The following is a 26,537-nucleotide window of genomic DNA, read 5'->3' as shown; positions in this document are numbered from 1 at the left end:
ACCCAGCACCCCACCCGACCCCCAGCATCCGAGTATTCATGTTACCGGCAGCGGCCACCACTCCTGCCTTCATCATGGCCAGTGGATCGCTACAAGTTCCAGGCTAGCCTGGCCTACATACTGTCTGGACAGTATGGTGAGACCACATCTCAAGAAACCAAAAAAAAAAAAAAAAGAGAGAGAGAGAGAGAGAGAGAGATATAACTTGCCTAGCCCACGTAAACAGCCTCCTTAAGCGCTCATTTGCATACCTTTGGTCACGTGCTGTGGACAGACTGAGACCGCGGAGACAGTTTTCTTTCTGCCGTGAGCTGCAGGACTAGGGGACAAGCCTTGGCACAGCCTGCTGGAAACCAGGGTGTTGGTGGTCTAGTTGCTCCAATTTGTCCCTGTTGAGGAGAGGAGAGGTAGTTTCCGTCTAATTCCCCATCCGTAGGCGCCTGGCGAATCTGAACATTTGCTTCCTGACTGTGTGTGGCTTATTCACGGCCAGAGAAAGCGCTTTCCAGACTCCCTGGTCCCTGCCATCTGGCACAGGGTGCTCAGAGGAGACCAGTGTCTTAGCACAAGGCAATCCCAGCTTGAGAGAGAAGGTGGTGCATTCAACACCCAATTACGGGATGATGATTAGCCGCTAAAAAGGCGTTCGGAACCATTTCCTCTCATTTTGAATCAGTCCCTTTCACAGAGGAACAGATGAGAATTTTTTGGTTTGTTTGCTTTCGAGACAGGGTTTCTCTGTGTAGACTTAACTGTCCTGGACTCACTTTTGTACACCAGGCTGGCCTCGAACTCACAGCAATCCGCCCGGCTCTGGGTTTAAAGTGCTGGGATTAAAGGCGTTCGCCACCACCGCCCGGCGAGAAATTTTTAAATTGAGAGTAGAGAGAGATGCCAACATGAAAGAGAAAGGACAAATGAAAGGTGACTTCCTGAGGGACATAGCTGCGGCACTGTCCTGAACTTAGGCCTTTGTCTTAAAGCTAGTCTGGTTTAAAAAAAAAAAAACTGGTATCCTGGCTTGGTGACACAAGTCTGTAATCCCACCTACTTGAGAAGCCGAGGCAGTATGGTGACAAGTTCAAGGCCAGCCTGGGCCACTCAATATTTTCAAAATAAAAAGTAAATGAGGGCTATGGATATACAATATCCTTTAGTGTCTACAAAGCTCTAGGTTCAAACCCCCCAGTGAAAAAGATAAAAAAATAAAAATAAACGTTAAGGATAGTAGAGAAGTGTCTCCTGGGGACAGCCGTCATCAGTCTAGCACGCAGGCGTGAGGGCCACTCCTAGGCACACCAGAGCATATGGGAAACTCTTGGGTGGCGTGGACTCTGAACGGGCAGGAGGGGCCACCTGATGGGGGCCGGGCTGGGGCAGCCGAGGAGGCAGAAAATGCCGCAGGAGGTTCTGGTGGACACCCCTCTTGACGGAGTCCTGACAGAGGCCAGAAGCCACGGAACGACCGATTGACCAACAGGCAACTGGTGGGAACAACTTCTCTGCCTTCTCCCGCTGCGAGTCTGCGAAAGTCACATCAGCAAGCTGCCATGCCGCTTTGACCGGTGGGCCGAGTTCACGGTGTGGCTTCTCATGCCTGCACGCTTGGGCCCAGGAGAGGGGGTTACTCATTAGTACAGGCCAGCACTGAGATGAACACCCAGTGGAGGCCCTGGGAGGAAGCCAGCCCACAGGCCTGGAGATGCCAACGTTCCCAGAGCAGGAATGTAGGCAGGCCGCCGTGAGTGATGTGGCTTGGTCTTTTAGCAAATAGCATCCCAGACAATCTCCAGACCACAAAACGGTGCTCAATCTGGAAAGTTCCGAAATTAGAACTTCAAACATTTTGCTAGTTACAAATTAGGAGTCCTTTATTTACCTCATCTTCCATGGGGTGGTGGAGTGGAGTGGCGGGGGTACGACCCCACATCTTTCTGTGAAGGTGGCCAAAGCAAAGAGAGAGAACAGAACTAAACGCATGGTGCTATGAAGGGCCATGTTTGCGTTGGGGCTCTTTAGACTCACACCCACCGTCTTGAGCGAAAGAACAGGGGCCTCTTCAAAGGTGGTGGCTTTTCCCATTGCTTTGTGATCCAAGTTCTTTTGACCCCCCCTAGCCCAGGTCCAGGAGAGAGCTGGTGACTTGAGCCCAGATGACTGATTGCTGAGGACTAGAAATGCCAACTACCCTTGTGAATCTGAATAAAAGTGGTCTACAACTGGCAAAGGACAAAGGTGGGTCTGCGAGTTCAAGGCCAGCCTAGTCTATAGAGTGACCTCCAGGACAGCCAGGACTACATAGAGGCCCTGTTTTAAAACTCTGTGTGTGTGTGTGTGTGTGTGTGTGTGTGTGTGTGTGTGTGTGTGCATGTGCGTGTATATATGTGTGTGTGTGTGTGTGTGTGTGTGTACTGGAGGGGAGTGTCCATGTGCCATGCTCCCTGGGTTGAGGTCAAAGGACAATTTTGTGGAGTCAGTTCTGGCCTTCCGACTTTGCCAGTGTTCAGGCAACTAAACCCGGGTCACCAGGCTTTCACGACAAGCCCTTTATCCACGAGCCATCTCACGGGCCCTGTCATCACCTTTATTCACATTTAAAACAAAAACAAAAACAAAAAAAAAAACCCAACCAACTCTGCTTCAGTGGAGTTAAAAAAAAAAGTTTATTCTGAGCCAAATCTAAGACTATGGCACAATCTAAAAGACTATGGCACAATGGCCTGGGACCATAGATTCCAGTCACCTCAAATGACATGTTCCACCATGCAAGGGTTGCATGAGCACTGATTTTCAAAATATTGCACCATGTCTTGGATAGTGCACCTCTTAAGCTACAAGCATCACAGACTCCACGGAACAGTAACCTCTGCCTACACAGTCACTGGTGAAAAGATAGTTGGGCTTAGGCAGGCCAGGCAGGCGCTCTGTCACTGAGCTACAGCCGAAGCCTGACATGAACTTTTTATAGTTACAGAAAGGAAACTCATGAATTAATGTGTTTACAAAACGGGCAGCAGCTGGGTGTGGTGTGCACGCCGGCCCTAAAGCCAGCACTCACTGGATCAAATCCCGAAGGAGATGGGAAATTCCTGGCTACAGCAGGTTTTTAGGGCAGCTTGGGCTATCGAGAGATAGCCTGTCTCAAAAACAAGCAATAGTCGGGCGATGGCAGCAATAGCACGCCTTTATTCGCAGCACTTGAGAGTCAGGGGTGGCAGATCTCTGTGAGTTCGAGGCCAGCCTGGTCTACGAGAAGGAGTTCAGGACAGCCAGAGCTACAACAGAGAAACCCTGTCTCGAAACAAACAGTAAAGCCTGACCTTCAAACACAGATCTATAATCCGAGCTACTTGGGAGTGTGAGAGAGGAGGATTCTAAATCCAAGGCCAGTCTTGGATATCAAGTGAGTTCAAGGCTCCCCTGGGCAATTTAGCAAAATCTAAAATTCAAATATAGAGAACCACTCCCGAAGTTTTCCTCTGACTTCTGTGTACACACTGTGGGACATACACTGTTACACACACACACACACACACACACACACACACACACACACACAAACAAAATGTAATAAACATATGTTAGATAATTAAATTTTATTTATTTATTATTTATACAGTATCCTGAGTATCCTGCCTGATGTGAGCTAGTTGGCCAGAAGAGGGCACCAGATCTTATTATTATAGATGGCTGTGAGCCACCGTGTGGATGTTGGGAATTGAACTCAGGATCTTTGGAAGAACAGCCAGTGCTCTTAATCTCTGAGCCATCTCTCCAGGCCATGTTAGCTAATTAAAAAAAAAAAAAAAAGCTAAGCCCAACACACCAGGGAGGCAGAGGCAGGCAGATCTCTGAGTTCAAGGCCAGCTTGATCTTCAAAGTGAGTTCCAGGACAGCCAGGGCTACACAGAAAAACACTCTCTCTCTCTCTCTCTCTCTCTCTCTCTCTCTCTCTCTCTCTCTCTCTGTCTCTCTCTCTCTCTCTCTCTCTCACACACACACACACACACACACAATGGTCAAAAGAGGAGCTTTGGGTACAGCGTTTGCCTAGCACGTGCAAAGCCTTGGGTTCAATTCCTCGTGTGGGCAGGTCTTAGATGTTATCTTAAGTGCGTTCTTAGACTTAGGATGGGTGCAGCTAGGGGTATCAAGAGCTTTCCGTCATGATGAAGAGGATGTTTGATCAAATGCAGAAGTGGATGATAAATGGCTACCCAGGGGGCTGAAGAGAGCCTGAGATAATTTTGCTGCCATCGCTCCACCTCAGCCATGGTCAAGCAGCTTGCAGGCTGTCTGGTGTAATGTCACTTCTTCACAGAACTTCAGTTCCGTGTTCACACATGGCAGGCTCCAATAGCAGGATGAGGGCTGACCATGTCTTCACAGGGGTTTGGCATGGAGCACTGCTATTGGCAGGTTGGCTAGCGGCAGGAGAATGTGTCTCGGTGTCTGGGAGCCCATGCTGTTGGCCCCTGTGACCTTGTAGATTTGACAGAATTGAACTCAAGACGGGGTTCAGTGCTGGCTTCAGGGACATTGGTGCGCATGGTCAGCTGATGGCTTTCTACTGGAGGCCGTTGACATTCAGAAGCTGCCTCCCTCCTGGCCCCAGCCCTCCACAGTAGGGATTAAATCTAGGGCGTGGCATGTGTACTTCCGGTGTTCGACTGCTGAGCTGCACGGCTAGCCTTCAAAGGCCATTCAGCAAAATATGTACTTATGTACATAGTATGTACAAAATAGTGATCTTAGGAGGATGACAGGGACCTGCCCTAGAATCCTACGTGCAGGCCACTTCACTGGAGCTCTTCATGAGCTGTACCTAGTTTCTCCAAGACATCTCTAATACCATAGCTGTGGGCCAGTGGCTGTCACGTGGTAGTGCTCACACTATGGCTGAGGCCTGCTTTCCTCTTCTGGACACTGCCTACAGCTCCTCATGCTGTGAATTGGGGTAGGACCACTAAATATGGGAAGGTGTCTCCAGAACCTGCAGGGTCCCCCAGGCACTGCCTCATCCAACTACAACAGGAATTGTAAGCCTTAAATCTCATGTAAATATTAGCGCAAAACAAACAAACAAACAAACAAACAAAACTGGGAGGTGGTGGTGGAGAGATGGCTCATCAGTTAAGAATATTAAGAATACTGGCTGCGGTTCCAGGGGACCCAGTTTCAATTCCCAGCACCAACAGGGTGTCAATGCCAATCCCAGGGGATCTGGTGCCCTCTCCTGGCCTCCTCCAGTACTGCATGCACAGACATAACTGCAAAACACTCGTACACAATAAAATAAAATGAAAAAGGAAAAGAATCCAAAATTTTGTTTGTGAATCGGGGGTAGCTGGATTCCTTTAGTGTGGGCCTACAAGGAACAGGTCTGGATAAGTTTCTTCTCCACCTCTGAGCCCGTGAAGTTAAAGAAAACAGTTACAAGCCAGGCCTGCAAGCCCAGTTTCTTGAGACCGTAAGACACCATGGTTGAAAGTTCAAGACCTGCCCAGGCTGTTAGTGAATTTGAGGCTGTTCAGGGCAGTTCAGTAAAATCCTATCTCAAAAAGTAGAAAAAATGAGGGTAGCAGGGGATATAGCTCAGTAGCATGAGGGAGGCCTGAGGCTTATTTTCTAGAACCTTAAAAAAAAAAAAAAGATGTTACCAAGAGTCAGAATACATAGTAGTGGGACAGGATCGATAAGCAGTTATATTGGATCCAACAAGCGAGAAGTACCACAGTTCAAGCCAGTTTCCCCAGGCTGTGGGCAGACTCCATTTGGTTTTAATTCTGAGGATGATTCTTTCCAGATCTTGCCTGAACCCTCTGGGCTCTGTAGCCTGATCTTCATCCTCAATTCTTAGCCAGGTATGATCGCTGTAATCCTAATTCTCAAGAAGGCAGAGGCAGGTGGATCTCTGTGAGTTCGAGGCCAGCCTGGTCTGCAATGTAGTCCAGCACAGCTAATGCTACACAGAGAAACCTTGTCTCAAACCAACCAACCAACCAACCAACCAAACAAACAAACTCTTTGATTCATCATGAAAGACCTTCATGTTCACTGGTGAACTATCAACCCGATTCCTGGCAGCAACATTTTGGAAAGCCTGGAATCTTCTATCTTGTACTCCATTCCACTTAGTTAAAAGTCTCCTGAGTTCTGTGGGCATAAACCTTTCAAGAACCCTGTGAGCTAGCACAGGCTTTTCAGAGACTCATTTCATTTTCCTACGGTTCTGCGGATTCTCCCAAAGTAATCCCTTCTGAGCCAGGCACGATGGTTCCAGCCCTGGGAAGCGGAGACAAGTAGCTCAAGAGTTCAAGGCCAGCTCAGGCTACAGGGAGACAGGGTTTCTCTGTGTAGCTCTGGCTGTGCTGGAGCTCACTCTGTAGACCAGGCTGGCCTCAAACTCAGAAGCCTCCCAGTACTTGGATTAAAGGTTTACGCCCCCACATCTCAAAGATTCTGTCTTTAAAAAGAAACAAAAATCAAAAGAAGAAACAGAAACAATAAGCTGGTTGTGGTGGTACACAACACTTTTAGTCCCAGCACTTGGGAGGCAGAGGCTGGAAGATTTCTGTCAGTTCCAGGCCATCCTGGTTTTACAGAGCAAGTTGCAAGTTCCAGGAGAGCCAGAGACCTTGGTGTTTTGTTGTTGTTACTGTTTTCAGGGTTTTTTCTGTGTATCCCCAGCTACCCTGAAACTCTCCGTAGACCAGGCTGGGCTCTAAAATCAGAGAGATCTGCCTGCTTCTGCCTTTAAGCACAGGCACAGAAAAGGTGTGCACCGCTACCACCCAACAAACCTGTCTAGCCGGATTCACAGCAGTGGCCTGAAGTTGCCACCTCCTGTAGTCAGTGGAGCAAGGGGACACAAGTCACTCATAAAACCTTTGACCCCAAAATTGTCCTAAGTACGAGAACTGTAGGGATAAAGATGGAGCAGAGACTGAGGGAATGGCCAACTCAAGACTGGCCCAACTTGAGACCCGCCCCAGCGGAGAGAGCCACCCCTGCTTCTCACACACACACACACACACACACACACACACACACACACACACACACACACACACAAGTTCAAGACAGCCTGGGTTCCATGGGGAGACTGTATCTCAAAACAAACAAAGAAACAAACCAATGAGCTCCACCCGGAATAGGAGTAGGAATAGGGTGGCCCTAGGGCAGTGTGGGTACAGACTTGTGCACAAAGGGAACGCCTCATGAGGGTGAAGGTCAGGTGACGACTTCTACAAGCCAAACAGTCTTAGAGGCTGCCAGCAAACTGCCAGCAAGGGAGTGGCAGGGAGTGTGTTCTCACAGGGTACAGACAGGCACGGTAGTCACTTGAACTGTGAGGCAACTGGGCCAGGCTGGTCCCAGACTCAGCATGTTGCCAAGAATCACTTTGAAATCTTTTTGTTGTTGTTGTTGTTGTTGTTTTTTGTTTTGTGTTTTAAGACAGGGTTTCTCTGTGTAGCCTTGGCTGTCGTGGACTCACTTTGTAGACCAGGCTGGCCTCGAACTTGTAGCAATCCACACCTGCCTCTGCCTCCTGAGCGCTGGGATTAAAGGTGTGCGCCACCACGCCTGGCCGCTTTGAAGTCTTAATTCTCTTGCCTTCACCTTTATTATTTTTGTAAATTAATTTTAATTTTTCTGAGTGTGTGTGTGTGTGTGTGCGCACTTCTCTGTGCAGTGCTAATGCCGACCACCATGATGCCTTGAAGATCCTAATTATAGAGGTGGGAAAGGAGAGAGGAGAGGAAGGGTGGGGAGAGAGAGGAGAAACAACTTTGAAGTCAGTTCTTAGGTTTGTATGGGTTTTGGAGACTGAGTTCAGGCCCTCAGGCTTTCAAGGCAAACACCCTACCCACTGGGCCATCTTGCCCCTTCCGGTACTTAGTTGCAGCACAGCTCGCTCTTTGTTCAACAGCTCTTTGCTGATGTATTTCTTTCTTGTTACATGTCACCATGAGTAGCCAAGGAGCAGAGAGGCTTTGCCCTGGAAGTCCTCATTACATTAGCATTTGCAAACTCTTTTTCTCATAGGACAACCCCACACGGTCCCACCACACCACCACTGCCATGGGATACCAGCTTTCTCTTTCTCTGGCTTCCAAAGGCACATTGCTCTCTCTGGAGTGTCCACTGAGGGTGTCCAGCTGCTCCTCCTGATGTTGGCCAGCACTTGGGAGGCAGAGGCAGGATTGCTGCAAGTTCAAAGCCAAGTTGGGCCAGGTGGTGGTGGCACACACCTCTAATCCCAGCTCTTGGGAGACAGAAGCAGGTGGATCGCTGTGAGTTCGAGGCCAGCATGGACTACAGAGGGAATTCCAGGGCAGCAAGAGCTATTATACAGAGAAACCTTGTCTTGAAAAACCAAAAACCAAACCCAAACCAAACCGAAACAAAACAAAAAAGACATTTACCATGCTCAAATGTAGTGGCTTTAAGAAACTCAAGAGTCCTGTGACTTCACACTTATTCCTCAGTCCTCTGCCCCATGGGTAACAAAACACCCAGAGCCTTTCTTCTTCCTCCAGTTCACCATCTGTGCTCACCAGCAGCCCTCAGACAGGACATCCCTGACTGGCCCCTGTGACCTACATGGGGCACTGGGCTGCTGAATGCTACATTCCTTTATGTAACACACGGTGCTCTGCTGCTCTCCCGCCCAGGTGGGGACCTTATTACTAGCTGGCTAGCAAGAGCTGCCTTCCCCAAGCCACTCAAAGCCATTAGATAGATATTCTGGGCACTAACACCAGCACCCAAAGCCAAGAGTTGGTGGGTGAAGGAAGTAGGAAAGGTCAGAGGTTGTGTTGGATACAGGGCCTGGCTATGATGCTGTCCCAACAAAGTCTGCAGATGATGTCACCGGAGTCCAGGAAAGGGTGAGTCTATTTTTTTGTTTGTTTGTTTTTTGAGACAGGGTTTCTCTGTGTAGCCTTGGCTGTCTTGGACTCCCTTTGTAGACTAGGCTGGCCTTGAACTCACAGGGATCTGCCTGCCTCTGCCTCCTGAGTGCTGGGATTAAAGGCATGTGCCACCACACCCCAGCCCTGAAAGGGTGAGTCTTGAATCCCATTCCTATAGAAAAAGACTTGGTCTGAATATCAGTAGTTGGAGGTCGGCCTCCCGGGGGGAGGGGGACAGCACTCTGGCTGTGAACAGCCCCAGAGAAGAACAGGGCTGAGTTAGCCCCTTCACCCTGGAGTGGTGAGCTGGTGGGCAGAAGCCACAGAGCTATGGCCACAGTTGTTTTCTGCACCTCCTGATACTCTATAATGGTACTTTTTTGTTTGTTTGTTTGTTTATTGATTGATTGGTTTTGTGTTTTCTTTTGTTTTGTTTTTTTGTTTCGTATTTGCTTTTCGAGATAGGGTTTCTCTGTGTAACAGCCCTGGCTGTCCCGGACTCACTTTGTAGACCAGGCTGGCCTTGAACTCACAGAGATCTGCCTGCCTCTGCCTCCCGAGTGTTGGGATTAAAGGCTTGCGCCGCCACCCCCCAGCTGTGTGTACATGTGTGTATGGAGTATGCCACAGTGTGTGTGTCCAAGTCAGATCAATTTTCAGGAGTTGGTTCTCCCCTTTCTCCATCTGAAACCCAGAGATTGAATTCAATTGACAGACTGAGTTGTATCTCCCTATGTAGCACACGCTGAAATGCGCGATCTTCCTGTTTCTGCCTCCTCAGTGCTGGGTTTATAGCTGTGTACCACTGTGTCTGGCTCTCACAATTATACTTTGGGTTTGTTTTGTTTTGTTTTTTGTTTTGTTGTTGTTGTTGTTGTTTTTGAGACAGGGTCTCATGTAGCCCAGGTTGACCCTGGGCTATGTAGTTAGGGGATGTGAACTTCGACTCTTGGTTCTTTTGCCCCTACTTGCCAAGCTCTAGAACAACAGGCATGCGCCACCATGTCTGATGTGTGCAGTGCTGCCGATGGAGCCCACGACTTTGTGCATCGCACGTCCCCCGGGTCCTTGCAATTATCCTTTATTGCTTCAGAACAATTTAGCCCTAGAAGCAGGTCTGGAAATCCCAGCTTCTTGGGGGGCGGAGGCAGTAGGATCTAAAGTTAAAGGCTTAGATGGACTACAAAGTGAGTTCAAGGCCAACCTGGGCAACTTGTTGAGACCCTGTCGCACAACAAAGAACAGCAAGAAGGCTAGGGCTGTAGTTCAGTGACTGAGTGCTCGGCTAGCATGCATGAGGCTCTCGCTTTCCAGTGCCAACCAACCCGCTCCCCCCTTCCTTCCCCCCCCCAAAAAAAAAACCACCTACCACAACTGCCCCAGAACCTAGTGGCTACAAAGCACATTACCTCTTGGTTTGTGTTGTCAGGAGGCTAGCCTCAGTATAGGTAGGTGTGTGGGTCCTGGACTTTGCTGAGATTGTCAACACACTCCCAGCCTAGAAGCTCAAGGCTCTGCCATGACTGGCGAGCCCTCTTCTACCTTCGCTTACGTGAAGGGTGGCAGGCCTCGGCAGAGCTACTTCCAGAAGTAGCTGGGTCGCTCACTTTGCTGTTGACTAGCTTCGGTTCTGTGGCATCCCCCGCAGCTGCCTAAGTGCCCTGGTGACATGGCAGTTGGTGGGTGAAGATCAAGGTCCGCATCCAGAAGTGGTTTTGTTTTGGAGGTAGTGTCTCATACAGCTAGCCCAGGCTGGTCAGAACTTACTAGGTAGCCAAGGATGCCTCTCAATTTTTTTTTTTTGTTTGTTTGTTTCTTTTTGTTTTCGAGACAGGGTTTCTCTGTGTACCCTTGGCTGTCCTGGACTCGCTTTGTAGACCAGGCTGGCCTCAAACTCACAGCGATCTGCCTGCCTCTGCCTCCCTAGTGCTGGGTGCCTCTGAATTTTTGAGTTTCCTGACTTCACTTCTTGAGGGCTGTAATCACGCCAGGCTAAATTCCTAGGGTTCTTCATAATTTCACCTTGCCAGTGGCATATCCTGTCACTTCTGCCATACTACACTTAAAAGAAAGAAGTCACTGGGTCCAAGCCAAATCAAGGAGGGATTTACGTAAGGGTGTGGCCACACCAGGAAGTAGGCTCATCAGGGACATTTTTCAGGCACACGTTATTGGAAGCTGACCGTCCCAAAACCTACCCAGCGGACGTGGAGCTGAGCCTTTAACCCGCACCTGCACCATTTCACCTAATCCACGCGGTGACTTTATGGCGGTGGTGATTAGTGCCACCACTTGCAGGCATGGGAGCAAGCTCTGAGTGGGTAAACTGCTTGCTCATAGCCATGGGACTGCGACTCAGCAACTCTCAATCTGGGAGTCACAGGTCAGATATCCTGCACAGCAGATATTTCATTGCGATTCCGAACAGTAAAAGTACAGCTATGAAGTAATCTTGTGGCCGGGGGTCATCACGGCACTGAAGAGCTGTATTAAAAGGCATTGGGAAGGCCGAGAGCCACTGCACGGTGTGGAGGAGGAAGGAGAGATCAACACAGGCTCCCTTTGCTCTAAGCTCTTCTTCTACTGCACCTCAGGAAGAATGAAGGTTGTGCAGACTGAGTGGAGCTGACCTGGTGCCAGTCAGGTGCCCGGAAAACCCTGGACGTCCCGCTGCCGAGCTCAGGAACAGGGCTGGGAACATGGGGGCGCACGCCTGAAGGGAAAAATGTGAAACGGTTGTACGGGTGAAGTTCTTCCTCCTTCCTGGAGGGCAGAACAGGGGAAACCGGAATCTAGAAACAAATCTAAGGGCTGACAACTGCAATCAAAAGCATTACACTTCACCGGGCGCGCCTTTAATCCCAGCACTGGCAGGCAGATCTTTGTGAGTTCGAGGCCAGCCTGGTCTACAGAGCCAGTTCTAGTACAACTAAGGCTATACAGAGACAACCTGTCTAGAAAACAAACATACAAACAAACAAACAAACAAACGTATTAATACACTTCTTGTATAGGAAGGGGGCTGTGCAAAGTATCAGGTCCTAGTAACTATTGTACCAAATTTGTGGGCTGTTTCAAGATATCTATTGCCACATAACAAGTTGTCTCAATTTTTTTTTTTTTTTGAGGCAGGGTTTCTCTGTGTATTCTTGGCTGTCCTGGACTCTCTTTGTAGACCAGGCTGGCCTCGAACTCACAGCGCTCCACCTGCCTCTGCCTCCTAAGTGCTGGGATTGCGGGTGGGCGCCATCACGCCTGGCATTGTCTCAGTTCTTAGTGGCCTAAATCAGTATTTGATTTCTCAGGTTCTGAGGGCGGGTCGGGTGGTTATTTTTGCTGGTCTCCTCGGAGGCTCTAGGCAGGACGTTAGCCGTTGGACAGCTGAACTGGAGCACCTGAGATTTTCTAACTCTTACCTGGACCTTGGCAGGGACACTGGGAACTCTGTCTACGTACTTCCAATCCTTCTGTGGTCCAGCCTTAGCCTTTTTGTTTAAGTCTAGGCTGTTCTGAAACTTGTTATGTAGTTGAGGATAGCCCTGAATTTCTAATCCACATGCCTCTGCCTCTAAAGTGCTGAGATTAGAGGCATGAGCTGCTCCCATGCCTGATCATAGCCTATGAACCCCCTTTCCTTTTTCATGTCTGTGGGTATATGCACCTGTGCATATGTCTGTGGAGGCCTGAGGTTGGTGTCAGGAATCATGGTCCATTGTTCCTTCATTTCCTCATTGAGACAGGTTCTCTAAACCAAACCCATAGCTCGTCAACACGGTTAGTCTTGCTAGCTGGCTTGTTCTGGAGATCCTGTCTCCACCTTCTGAGACTAGACTCACGGGTCAGTCAGTGTATCTGTGGACTTAGGGGATCTCAGCTCTGGTCCTTACGCTTTAAGTCTATATGTCTTTATTGTGAGTCATGTTCCAAGGAAATGAAAGAAGAAGCTGCCAGAGGGCGCCACCCACAGGGACTTTGATGGGAGAGGTAAGGACACATTATAAAAGGGTATGGACATAGACATCATGGTGGCGTGCACCTTTAATCCCAGCACTTGGGAGGCAGAGGCAGGTGGATCTCTGTGAGTTTGAGGCCAGCCTGATCTACAAAGGGAGTCCAGGACAGCCAAGGCTACACAGAGAAACTGTCTTGAAAAACTGACAGACAACAAATAAACAACCAAACGGTTTCTGTCCTGCTTTAGTTGAGACAGGGCTTCACTGTGTATCCCTGGCTTTCCGGGAACTCTTTGTAAACCAGGCTGACTTAGAACTCACAGAAGATTCACCTGCCTCTGCCTCCTGAATGCTGGGATTAGAGGTGTGTGCCACCATGCCCAGCACAAGGAGATTTTCTCTTAAGTCACAATAACTTACCTTGGGGACCTCAGGGTTATGGGTTATGAAGGGCCTCAAAGGTAGTTAAGCGGTAGAGCACTCGCCTAGGATGGGGAAGTCCTCAGGTCCAATGCCCAGCACCCATTCCCAATAGAGGGCCTGGGTTTGGATTGTAGAGTTAGCAGCCTACTACGGTACTAGTAATGGGGTTATGAGCTCCAGTGAGAAGCAACTGCAAAACGTCTTGAGGATGAAGGGTCTCCACTGCAGGACAATGGGATGAATGATGGTGTGTGTGTGTGTGTGTGTGTGTGTGTGTGTGTGTGTGTGTGTGTGTGTAAGCAATAAAGTTAATGCACGCAGAAAGAAAAACAGCTAAGACTTAAGATATTGGAAAATCCAGTTAAAACAACCTGATTTTCTGTGAAATTGAGTTTAGGCTCCTGTTGCAAAGGGAATCAACATATGCTGCTTGAGGATAAGGTTTTGTGTCCCAAACAGAATTCATTAATGAGCCTTAAAATTAATTTAGGGGCTCATGATGCACATAAAAAAAAAAAAGCGATAAAGCCAGGAGCTGAGGAGAATAGTTCCAGTTCGGCCTGTAAAGGGCTTGCCTTGCAAGCATGAGTCCCAGAGTTCATCTGAGAAGCCACATTAGAAGGCCAGGCATTAGTGGCACTTCACTGTAATCCCAGGGCTGGGGAGGTGGGCACAGAGCGATCACTAGGCCTTGCTGCTAACTGGTGAGTTCAAGGTTCAGTGAGAGATCTCTTCTCAAAGGAGGTGGACGCATGGCATTTCTGTGGATGACACCCGAGGCTATCTTTTGGCCTCCTGATTCTATTTCTTTCGCTCATGTCAACAGGCAGACACACACATGCATCAACAGGCAGGTCAGTAAGTAAATAAAACCGGGCCTGGTGGTATATACTAGTAACTCTGTGGCTCGGGAGGCCGAGGTCAGAGATGCTTGAGTTCAAGGCCAGCCTGTACTATATATCGTGAGCCCCGGGTCAGCCAGAGAGGTACAGAGTGAAACTCTCTCAAATATACAAACGAATAAATGAAAAGCACAGTATATACAGGTATCTTTCTTGACTTTTTTTATTCATTTCTATGAGTAAACGTTTACATGCGTGTTAGACAGAAATATACTAGTCAATATATTTCTTACTAAAGTCGTGGTCAAAGTCTGAAAGCCACCGATGTAAGGTGTGCTGGAGTGAGGGTAGCTACAGACGTACTAATAAGAAAAAACGTGTCGCTGGGTGTGGTGGCACACACCTATGATAGCGCTCGGGCGCTGAAAGCAGGAAGAACAGTTCAGTGTCACCCTCAGATATATAGCAAGTAGTACAGAGCCAGGACGATATAAACCCAAAACAGAAGCAGCTAGGCGCGGTGGCACATGCTCTAATGCCAGCACTGAGCAGGCAGAGGCAGCCAGATGTTTATAGGGAGCGTCAGGCCAGTCATGGCTACTTTGAGGCCTTGTCTCTGGGCTGGAGAGATGAGTCGGTAGATAAGTATTCGGCAGCTACATCGGCAGCTCACAACCACCAGGGACTCTGGCTCCAGGGGGTCTGATACCCGCTTTCTGGCTTCCTAGGCTCCTATTACGAATGGGTGTACACACACACACACACACACACACACACACACACACACACACACACACATCCCAAATGCACACACTATATACTCTATAACAAACCTTAAAAAAAAAAAAAAAAAGAATAAAAATGACAATTCTGTCATCTGTTTAGCCCCGTTCCATTCTAAGAGGCTTCAAACAGAGGGAAATGTGAACAATAAGGTTTCCTTCCTAGACACTGACGTCCCTCAGTGGAACCCTGTAAAAGGAATAAACAGGGTGGATGTGCGCTGGAGAGGCTTGCGGCAGAGCTGGCTTATCTTCCTGTTGGCACAGCCCTATCTCAGAGGACAAGCTTCAAGTTACAGGGACCCGTATCACCTGATACCAAATTATATAACTTTAAAAAAAAATATATATATATACACATATACACACATACATATATACCCATATATAGACACTCCAGTCACCCAACACCATCCTTAGGTCTCCTCCTGTTTTTTTATTTAAGACAGGGTCTCACTAAGTTTTCCAGGCAGGCTTTGACTTTATGATTCTCTTGCCTCAGCCTCCCACGTGGCTGAATTATAGGCCTTGGCTGCAGGCTCAGCTGACATACATGTCAGGTTATCTCCACTGCATGGCATGCTCTGTGAGTGAGGTCCCTGACTTGCCCACTGCTGACTCTCTAGGCACTGGATCAGCACCGGATGCGTGGTAGGACTGACTGGCTGAGGGACTGAACCGGGTGGGGCTGGGGATTACATCTCCAGTCGGTCTCTCACTGGCTACAGGAGCACCAGGGCTGCAGCACAAGATGAGCATCAGGTTAACTGTGGTGGGCAGCCTTGGAGGCCTGTCACTCAGATAGACGTGGTGGTGAAGCCCTGGGACCCCTGTGTCAGGAGGCTTGAGACAGAAGGACAGCAAGATAAAGACCTACCTGAGTGCCAGAGTGAGTTCAGGGCCAGCCTGGGCAACTCAGTAAAGCCCTGTCTAAAACCACAGAGTAAGAAGAGGATGGAGGGTGTTGCTCAGTGGTACAGCTGAGCGGGTGGGAGCAGGAAGTACGTTATTCATAGTTTCAGGCTGGGTTTGGGGCTTGAGGAAGGCACTACCAATAGCACGAGAGATACCAACCAATAATCCATGTGTGGCTTGCATCATTATTTTACACAAAATGTCATTGGAACTTAAGGAAGAAATGAAGACAGACACATGGGAATACAGCTACTTTTTCTTCTTTTTTTTACTTTGAACATTAGCAAGAAGTTGGTTACCGTACACATCCAAAGGCCCAGCATGTTGGGAAAAAAAAAATCATTAAATGGCACACCTTGTACCAGAGTCTTAATAAGAATAAAATATACAATGCTACATCGAGTGGTTAAAAATACACAGAAGTAGTTTTTAACAATCTATAAATTTTTATACTTAAAGTCATGATTGAGTTGAAATAAAAAAAAAGTGCATTTCAATTGCTAAAAAAATAATATTGGTATAGTTAACACAAGGAAGAAAATCATCACACTGGGGATCTGACAGGATGCTGGGGAAAAAGATAACTAAGGGAAAGTGCCAGGCATCGCGGGCCTAGCTCTATCCATCACGCAGCTCCCTGGGTCAAGCGGCCCTCCTTTCCCATCCTTCCTACCTCACGAGATCCCGCCCCACCTACCGGTCACCCCCCACCCCCCACTGAAGGCCCTCTAAGCTTTACAGCATGACAGACATGTTCCCTCATTCAGTCCCAACTTGACCTTGAACTTGGCCTCTACAGAGGTAAGAGAGAGACTGTCCCCGTTCTAGACTAGACATAGCCTTCATCTTCTTGACCTTGCAGACAGGACCGGAAGCAAGCAGTTTCTGCCTTCTCACACTCCTTTGGACAAACATTCAACAACAAGTTTTGTAAACCTAGAAGGATTCCTGGCTAGCAAACTGAACTTCCTTTAAGAAATGACAAAGTGCAAAGTAACCTCAGCACTATGGGGAAAACACCTGGCCCCCTGGTCACAGCTTCCGGTCCGCTTCCGGCTAGTGCTGGAATTACAAGGAGCCCCTACTCTGTGCGTCTGGCATTGCTCAGGTTCTCAGTCTTGCTGGGGAAAAAGGGACCAGGGAGAAATCAGTAAGGGAGGTCCTTCCACAGGTAAATGCATGTCCACAGGCTGGTGTTTCCCCGGGGATACCCAACTGTTCATCTGGAGAGGTTGCAATGAGCACAAATAAAATTTCCAGAGAGATAACCGAGGGCCTCGAGCGCAAAGACTAGGAACTGGTGGAGAGGGATGGGCCAACACTGGCCTGAAGGGGCGCCTGCTGTGGGAGACCCTCCCAACCATCTGGAGCGGACAAAGTGAGACAGTGTGTGCTCACTCATACTCCAGAGCCCCGACTGGAGTCACGGATGTGGTGGAGCAGGCAGGGCTGCGGCAGGATTTGGAAGGAGGAAACAGAGAGGAGGGTCACCTTTCAGCTCTGCATTTAGTAAACACTGATCCTTCATGATAAGCTAGCTTTCAATCTGGGTGTCACTAATATTAACAAAGGATGGCTGGTCATGCTGTCTGACAACCCACGCGGACCCCAGAGCCAGGAGTCCATCTCTGGTCCCGACACCAGGCCTGAGCAACTACTGAATTTACTGATAAGAGAAAACATTGTGGTCAAATCCAATCAGCCGAGACTAAAAGCTGAGAAGAAAATACTTTATCGCTCCCTTGTGGCCAAAACAAGTACTACAGAGGAAACAGGATCAGCTCAAGAAAGGGGGAAAAAAGAAAAAAGAAAAAAAGAAACTCATGTTCTGGAAGAGAATTCACCTGGCTTTCTGAGGCCACGTATCTGGCGATACAACTTGAGAAGCAAATACAAACATTACACAGCACCATTTATTTCTTTTCAACTTAACTCAAGCAAGTAATCACACATACTTTCCAGTGCAGGCAGGCAGTCTTAGACCCTATGCAGGGTGCCAGCGAGACCCTGTTTCTGGCTACATGGCCCCCTTCCCCTGTAGGGCAGACAAAAGAGGCTGCGTTCATTCAGGGGAGTCAGAGATGCAGAAAGTAGCCACTTTCTTCTCAGACACATACGGACTCTTGACTCTGTTGAAGCCAGCCAACACAAGACGCAGATTTCCTTCTGACATTAGGCAGAACCCAGCTTCCATCCTTTTTTGAGCATCTCCATTTCCTATAAAATCATTTTCAAGTAATTTGTCACACCCTCCCATCTCACCAGAGAAGCTCAAAGAGGATGAAGGAAACCTGGAGTTAAGCTAAGCAGTGGTGACACCTGTGAGGGGCAAGGACTCTCTCTGAAACCTGACCAAACTATCCTAATAAAGACACACACACAAAAAACAAGCAGCCACCCCTCCAAAGACACAGCTCCTCCCAGTGACAGCTAAGCATGGTTCTCACCATCCTGGAGAGGAAAGTAACCAATTTAAAAGCAGGTACAAAGTTTTAGGCATCCAGTTCTCAAAAAGTGACTTTCTAGGTCATTGATGGGCAGTGGCAAGGTGGACGAACGTTAGAAATTTGTTCATGATTTCTGCAATACGGCATGCACTTCTTTAAGCTTGTGTGCTGCTTTCAACCTAAATAGCCAGTGAAGTTTTCCAATGTCTTGACTTCTATATTTCCAAACCAATTTTTCACATTTTGTTCCACCAATTAACATCCTGTCTGTTCCCAGACAAAAAGGACTGGACATCGACCAACAGCTTCCTGTCAAGAATCCTACTTCACTCAGCTGTCAGTCTAGGGTGCCTGAGTGCTAGTACCTTGAAGGAAAGAGGCAAGAGATTCTAAGTCAGAAAGCAAAGATTTTGAATAAGGTCAAAATACTCATTAGTGTTCATTCACCTACAAAACCAACAAAACAAAACAAAAACCTGAAACAATATTGAATTTCCTCACTGAAAGAATTAATGTTTTCGCTTGGGGGGGGGGGAACAATCAACCCATTACACAACACAAACTTTAATTTGGGATGTGAAAGATCAGCCTGGTGCTAAAGTAATGTTTTTTCTGTTTTGTTTTGTTTTGCTTTTTAGTTTTTTGAGACAGGGTTTCTCTGTGTTATCTTGGCTGTCCTGGATTCGCTTTGTAGACCAGGCTGGCCTCGCACTGACAGTGATCCACCTGCCTCTGCCTTCCGAATGCTGGGATTACAGGTGTGCCAAAGTAATTTTTATCAATGAAGTGCACATATTATACACAGAAAACACCTCAGCTTCCCTTTTATTTCGTCACCAATCACACTTTTCAAATGACGTATAAGAGGACAACTAGAAAAGGAAATAAACTGGGGTTTACAAGGGGGCAGGTGGCTGACAAGAAGAGGTGGTCAAAGACCAATAAAGGACTTCCGTTAAACCCAGAGAGCACTTTGCTATTCCTATGACTATGGTAAGGTCACGGGAAGAACCCTGTAAAATGTTTCTGAGAGAGGATGTGCACCGGCAGCAGCATTCCTTTAATTCGAAAGGGTAGGCATTAGGAAGACTTCAGATGAGAAAAAGATGGCGCAGAGACACACTGGGCGGCCTCTGATTTTAAGGGAACAGCCGGCCCGCATGAAAGACCAGAAGGCGGAGGACAAGGACGGCCCTAGGATAGGGGGGTAGGATGTGAGGAGTAAGTCAGAAAGAAGCTATAAAGGTAACCCAGCAGTGAGTGACATGGGGTAACAAAACACAAGTGTGTTCACAAACCTCAGCCAGGTTTTTTTTCCCCGCAAGTTTGTAGTTAAGCCCTTAAGGGTAGGGGTGAATTGTAATATTCAAGGAGAATGAGACAATCAGAGGTAGGATTCAGACTGGGGAAAGAAGGTTCCAGGATATGGGCTTTTTGAAGGCACTCGAGAGCAAGAGTGATTGAGACTAAAGCTGCACATGACAGCAGGAGACAGACGACAGGTAACAACTCACTTCTCTGTGCTATGGTAACAGAGACAACTCCCGGAACACGGTCGCTAAGCACACATGCACCAGGAACCCTGAGTTACCAGGGTGGAGAGAACCACTTTATGACAGCATGGCCTCTACTACAGAAACGAGGACAGGGAGCTGGCTTTCAGAAGATGTACATCTGCAAAAACAGTTTTGATTTAAACGTGTATATTTCTGAGTGGTACAGCATCTGGTTCTTTAAACATATTTGCTGAAACTAGAGCCTCAAAGCTGGAACATTTAAGGAATTTGATTTTCCTTGGAGTCTTGCAAAAGCTACCCTTTAAGATGAAAAGGTCTCATTGTAAGTCTATAAAAAAGTCTAGCGAGTATAAAAGTGGACAACTGTGAAGGTGGATGTACTGACAACGTTTATGGCTTCCATAGAAAGGGTGGCGAGGATCTCTGGGTTGCTTTATCGAGGTAGTTCCAGGGTTGGAAGGTTGGCATTACTTTTCAGGAAAGGAACAGGTGACAAAAGCGGGTTAGCTAGTGAGTTGTTACTGTGTAACAACGCCACTTTTCTAATGGCTTATGACCTTTTATTCCTGAAAAACAAACAAACAAACAAATGCAGAGAACTCTGGGGAAATTTTCTAACTTGGTTTAAGTAAAGAAAAAACAAGCTGGGCATGGTGGCACTCGCTTTTAATCCCAGCACTCGGGAGGCAGAGGCAGGTGGATCGCTGTGAGTTCAAGGCCAGCCTGGTCTACAAAGTGAGTTCAGGACAGCCAGGACTACACAGAGAAACCTTGCCTCAAAAAACAAAACAAAAACAAAAACAAATACAAAAAAACCTTAAGCTTTAGAGTTTTAAGAATCCCAGCTGTTTTTTGTTTGTTTGTTTGTTTTTGAGTTGATAAAATGTTAGATCTAACATACCCCCTTTGCATGACATGCTTCGTGTGTAGTCTGGGAAGCATCAAAATCTGTATCATATGCACTATCAAAGTAACAAAAGTGGTATTTTCCATACAGCAGCTTAAACAGAGGGGTTCCTTTAAGTGAAACAGGGGTCCCTTTAATGAAAATTTTAGTTTTTCCTCTCTTTCAACACAAAAAACTCACCTACCATAGTATGTTTTCCTAACCAAAATCTGAAAGAGGGAATAAATTTATGTATATGTACATGTGCATGCGTGTGTGTGCACACGCACACCCACACCCACTCTGCAATGGAGTTCTTTCTGTTTCATAGTCTCAAATTTTAAATCTTCCAGTGAAATACAAATAAAACCAAACACATAACCACTCAACAATAATAACATTTGAAAGAAAAAATTCAGACGTTAAAATTTCAAAGCTTCGGAGATTTTGCCTATGGTTAGCAGTGGCAGGGATGGGGGTAGATAGGTAGGGCTAGCTCAGAAAGATACTGTCAACATTCTGAGACAGCACACAAAGGTCTGTGCTGAAAATGATTTTAAAAAGTTTTATGTAGGGATTTCCCCATTTGCTAAAATTAAGAATCAGGTTAAAAAAAAAAATAACATACAGAAAAATGAAGCCACACATGCCTTTAAATGGTTTATCGTATTTTCATTCAGTCTTAAAAGTCTAGTGCAGTATGAGCCTGCCTGACTCCACCCAAGAGCGGCAGCCTTTCATTAGGCTAAAAATGTTTGTATCCGAATGATAAGCCTATGAGAAAAGAGCAAAAAATGCACAACCCAACCTCCAAAATGTAATGCCAACTCAAAACATCCTGTGGAAGCCAGGCAGAGTAGAGCAGGTACCCATAATCCCAGCCCGTGGGAAGCTGAGGGGTCAGGGGTTTGAGGCTACCCATGGTCCACTTCCACTAGGGAGTTCAGAGCCAGCTTAGGTATTTAGTAAGACCTCTCTCAGAAAAACTGACAACCAGAAAATTCTTGGGTGGACTGGTTGTTATAGTTTAGTCCTTTAGACCCAGCACTCAGGCTGTGAGTTCAAGGCTAGCCTGGGCTATATATAAGTAAGTAACTAATCCTTGCAACAATAAAAGCCTTTGGAGATAATATAAAATGACACAACGAGAAAGCCTTGATTTAAGACCTGTTATTCTGAAATGTGGCCTATGTCTTTACAAGACAACTGTGGAGAAGGGCCTAGAACTCAAACTCTCCCACAGGCCTTTCCTCATCAACAGGGAACAACAAGTCATAGCTCTGCAGAACTCACGGGACAGGGCACGCAGCACATGCGGGAGAGCACAGCGCACGACGCAGCTTGTATCTCAGGAGCAGACACCAAGCGCATTTTCAACCCTGAGTTTGCGTCTTCAGCACGTTGCACCTGATGCACCTGATGTTTACAGCTGGGCCTGTGGCTCCTGACTGAAGTGTCTGCTATGGATTCCGTTATGCACATGGTTGTTGTTTGTACATGACCCTGTGGAGAGCAGGTTCCCTGCAAATCCCGAGTCAGGAAAGGTACACTTATCTGGTGGGGAAAAGTGGCATTTCTAGATTGTTTCACAATACACTTCAGTAAGGACTATACAGGGTGACAGTGCTAATTCATTTTTTTAAATTCTTTTTTTCTGCTTCTGTTAAGGATGGTGGTGGTTACTGACTTGCTATTGGTTTTCCTATGTAGAAGACAGTTTCTTATGGCTATAGTCATTTGAATAAAAAAATCTTAACTACCTGAAATTTTCAATGAATGTTCACAGTACATCCACAGAATGGTTGATCCAACAGCCCCAAGTCTAGATTTCAGACTCTCTGCCCAATATTGTAAAATTATTTAGTACAAAATAAGACATAACCAATTAACTAAGCTACAACTTATACCTTTTTTGATAAAAATACTTTAATATTACAGGCTTGACCATGAAATATTGATATGTCAGCATGAAGGTGTGGATTTGCAGACTTCCCATAGGATGCAAAAGAGACTGTGGAGGTACACTGGAGCTGGCGGTGGGGCCTGAGCAGCTTCTCAGTCACAACAGCCAGACAAGGCATTGGCTTCCTTGTTTGCCTTAGATATGTGGGTGCTCCAAGAATGTATGCAAGTATTAAAAATACCATTCATGAAAATGTATAGAGACTGTAGGAAAAGTGTGCCCTGAGATACTTTTCTGCCTCGGCACACGATTTTTTTCTATGCTTTACAGAAGATAAAGGTAAAACTAGAGTAAATCTCGAAATAGTAAACCAAAAAAAAAACCTACTGTAGTATGTGATACTTAAAGCAGGGCCCTAACCTCATCCATAGTCCACCTGTCCCCCCTGCAGAGGCAAGGGGCTGGGGAAAAAGTGCATGACGCAGATCTGCACATTTAATATCAGAGATAAATAAATAACAGCGAAGGTTCTGACTTAAGAACCTGAGGGAAGAGAAGTGAGGGACAGAGGGGAAGGCAAGTGGCCGCTCTGGGAACTCAGCCTCTGCTGTACAAACGTGTCAGCTCACTGAAACCACTGTGCCAGCGCTTTTCTTTAGCCATCTTGTATCATCTGCTCCAGGGTAACCATACCCTGTGAAAGTTCCCCAGATATTGAATGAGTAAGCTGCTGAGAGGCAGGGGCATTGCTCTCTCCTCACATAAAATGCTGCTGGGGTCACACTACCTGCAGAGGACGAGCAGCAGTATTTGGGGGGGCTCCTCTCACTACAATTTAAATGGCGGACACAGATCAGTTGTGGACATCCACATTTTAAAATGTAAAAGCCAACCTGTTTTCTCATCCACTCTCCCCAGCCACCATCAGCCATTACACCTGTGATTTCAGTTTACCATATTTAGCTCTTCCTAACGACTCTTAGAAAACACAACAACCTCAAAATAAGAGATTCCAACTTATCTTCCCCTAACAGCCAAGCATGCCATAGTTCCTAAGAGAAGTAAGAAACACATGTGATCAAAAGGAAACGACCTCTGCTACTTCCTTCTGAAGGTATTCCCAACGTAACTCAGATTTTCAAACCAGGAAAGCTTTGGGTGACCCCATTCCCATGTACCACCCCACTGAGTCCACAGAGGAGCTCAAAGGGACACCAAGGTCAGAACCTGTCCTTGAGCCTGATGGACTGACTTCCCAGCAAAGATTTTCAGCTCAGATTACTAACTCTGTACTGAACCTTGCTTTTGGAATAACCTGGTCTAATGACCCTCTCAGATACATCCAGTCTCAGAAGCACCTTTGAGTTGTACAGATGTAAGAATAAATTTGAAATAGAAGTTATTATATGTATCTTTAAGAATCACATTTTGATGATTATAAAAATTTATCTATTTTACAACATGGGTTTAGCTACACTGAAAAAATTACACAGCTTATTGAAATACATTTCATTTAGAAACAGACTACTAAAATCTATACAAAAACTCTAAAATAATTTCTGTAGTAAAATAAAGAGTGTGTTAAAAGAGCTACACAAAGAAGAAAATTCCCATCTTCTCTATAATGCTTGATATTGTGTGAAACATGGCCAGCTCAACTCTGCAGCCAGCACCAAAGCTGAAAAGAATTCATTACAATACACAGTGATACAGTTAATGCTCCGGGTTAATCTCACAGCCTTCCCGATTAGTATAAAGGAAACCAGACCCGTCTCCTCTTTGAGGAGAAGACCTGGATATAAAAGCAAGCATACCTCATCCGCTGATATGAAATTATAAAATCCCACAGTCTCAGTATCTGAAATTTATAAAAGTCATCAGAAAATGCAAGCAACTTGGGCTTTAGTCCGGTGGTTCCCCTGGTTTTGAGGGCAGTCTTCTTGGTCACTCCCTCCAGTCAGTCTGATGGTTCGCCAGGACAGTGGCGAAGGCCCTGAAGGCGGCCATGGAGGCGGCCATGGAGACGGAGACCCCAGAGAGGCACAGCTGCTCCAACTTCCGGTGGGGATGACATTCCTGCTGGCGCTAATGATGCTGGGCCTGCGCTGCACTGTTCTTCTCTGCCAGGTGCCGCAGGAAGGTGTCCTCACTCTGGGCTCTGTGGTTTAGGGGCTCACTCTTGAAGAGGGCTGGAGGTGGGGGCAGGTGAGGCACGGGTGGGATGGGGAGGTGGTGCGCATGGTGTGGATGCGTGTGGATGTGCAGGTGTGAGAAAGGGTGCGGGACAGGCCTTGAGGGAAGCGTGCCACCCACTGGGTTCATACTGACTGCAGGGGCTGGGCTCGCGGGAGTGTTGGCCACAGCTGGAGCAGGCGCAGCGGGAGCTGAGGCCAGGGGGATCTGGACAGCTGGTGGCACATTCACTGGGCTGGTCACTCGGAAGCACTTCTCCTTGTGGGCCTTCAGCATGTTAGAAAAGCGGAACCGCTGGCCGCACACATCACAAGGATAGGGCTTCTCGCCTGTGTGAGTTCTGCGGTGCCTCTTCATGTTGGGTCGACTGGTGAAGCTTTTGCCACAGATTTCACAGATAAAAGGTTTCTCTCCTGAGATGAGCACAGACAAATAGGGTTGATGTTCCAGGTGTAAAAACAGGCACCTGCCACTCATGCTTTTCCCCACAGCATTTTGTCCCCAAACTGAGACTTAACATGCTACAGTGGCACAAATACAACTCATAACCTTCCATGGCGGTAGGGGAAGAGGAGGAAAATTACAAGCAGTGAGGGGTGCTGCCGCCTATGGGCACTTTTTCTTCGAAAAGTAACCACTGATGTGCCAGTTCACTGTCACTTCTGGTACCAGCCCTTTCCTTGCAACAGCGGCTCACTCTAGACTGTGTATTAAGTCTTATTCAGGGAACTCGGCTCAGCTCCAATCACTACATCCGGTAGCTGTCCACTCTCACAGCAACTGTGTAAGGTAGTGTACTACCCCTACTGTCTGAGGGATATCTTACCCAAGGTGATCTGTTAGGCACAAAGTCAGGAACCCTGAAGTCTAGACCCCAAAGTGCACTCTGCTAACACAGAAGCCACAGTACTTCATATGCTATGGGTGTATTTCTACATGTGTGAAAAAATGCATTTTCTACCAGGCATGGTGGTGCACTCCTTTAATCCCAGCTCTTGGGAGCCAGAGGGAGGTAGATCTCTATGAATTCAAGGCCAGCCTGTCTACAAAGTGAGTCCAGGACAGCCCACAGAGAAATCCTGTCTCAAAAAACCAAATTAAAAAATTTTTTAAAAAAGGAAGAAAGAAGAAAAAGAATTTTCTTAATTTTTTTTCTGTAACTGTCCCATAACCAGGAGCCAATGCCTCTTCACCCACACCATGGTCCAATCTTCCTATTCTAGTAGAAAGCTGGATCTCCTAGGTCCTCTTTCCATTGAAGCCTCCAGCCTACCCACCCTCAGTCCTTTTGTTTGGTTTTTCAAGACAGGGTTTCACTGTGTAGTCCTGGCTGGCCTTGAACTCAGAGATCTGTCTGCCTCTGCCTCCTGAGTGCTGGGATTACGGGTGTGCGCCACCACATCTAGCTTCCCCATCAGACTCTTTCGCCCCATCTCTTAGGACTGGGGGTGAAGCTGGACGTGGTGGTACACTCCTTTAATCCCAGCACTTGGGAGGCAGAGGCAGGAGGATCTCTGTGAGTTCAAAGCCAGCCTGGTCTACAAAGCCAGTCCAGGAGAGCCACAGAGAAACCCAGTCTCAAAAAACAAACAAACAAACAAACAAACAAACAAGTCAGATGGGGTCAGCTACCCCTTGCTGAAGGGCCCTCCCTGTGACTCAACTCATCTTTCTGGTTGAGTTCTGAGCTTGTCTCCTTTTTATCCATTTTTTTCAATCTTTTCTTCCTTCCTTTGAGACATGGTTTCACTATATATC

General features: G+C 47.2%; 1 protein-coding gene across 5 annotated transcripts in view; it reads right to left on the bottom strand.

The window, feature by feature from the left end:
• Nucleotides 1-16,077: 16,077 nt before the first annotated feature.
• The window catches only part of ZNF652 (zinc finger protein 652), a 62,966-nt gene continuing 52,506 nt past the window's right edge, over nucleotides 16,078-26,537 (bottom strand). For all 5 annotated transcript variants that reach the window (XM_084749916.1, XM_084749912.1, XM_084749914.1 and 2 more), the window contains exon 6: nucleotides 16,078-25,192. In XM_084749916.1, the coding sequence (XP_084606042.1) occupies nucleotides 24,672-25,192 (521 nt within the window). In that variant the 3' untranslated portion in view covers nucleotides 16,078-24,671. The remainder of the gene's footprint in view (nucleotides 25,193-26,537) is intronic.

Source organism: Acomys minous, assembly GCF_964271855.1.
Source record: "Acomys minous genome assembly, chromosome: 12".
Taxonomy (NCBI): domain Eukaryota; kingdom Metazoa; phylum Chordata; class Mammalia; order Rodentia; family Muridae; genus Acomys; species Acomys minous.
The sequence above is the reverse complement of the archived record's forward strand: the minus strand, read 5'-3'. Positions and strand labels throughout refer to the sequence as shown.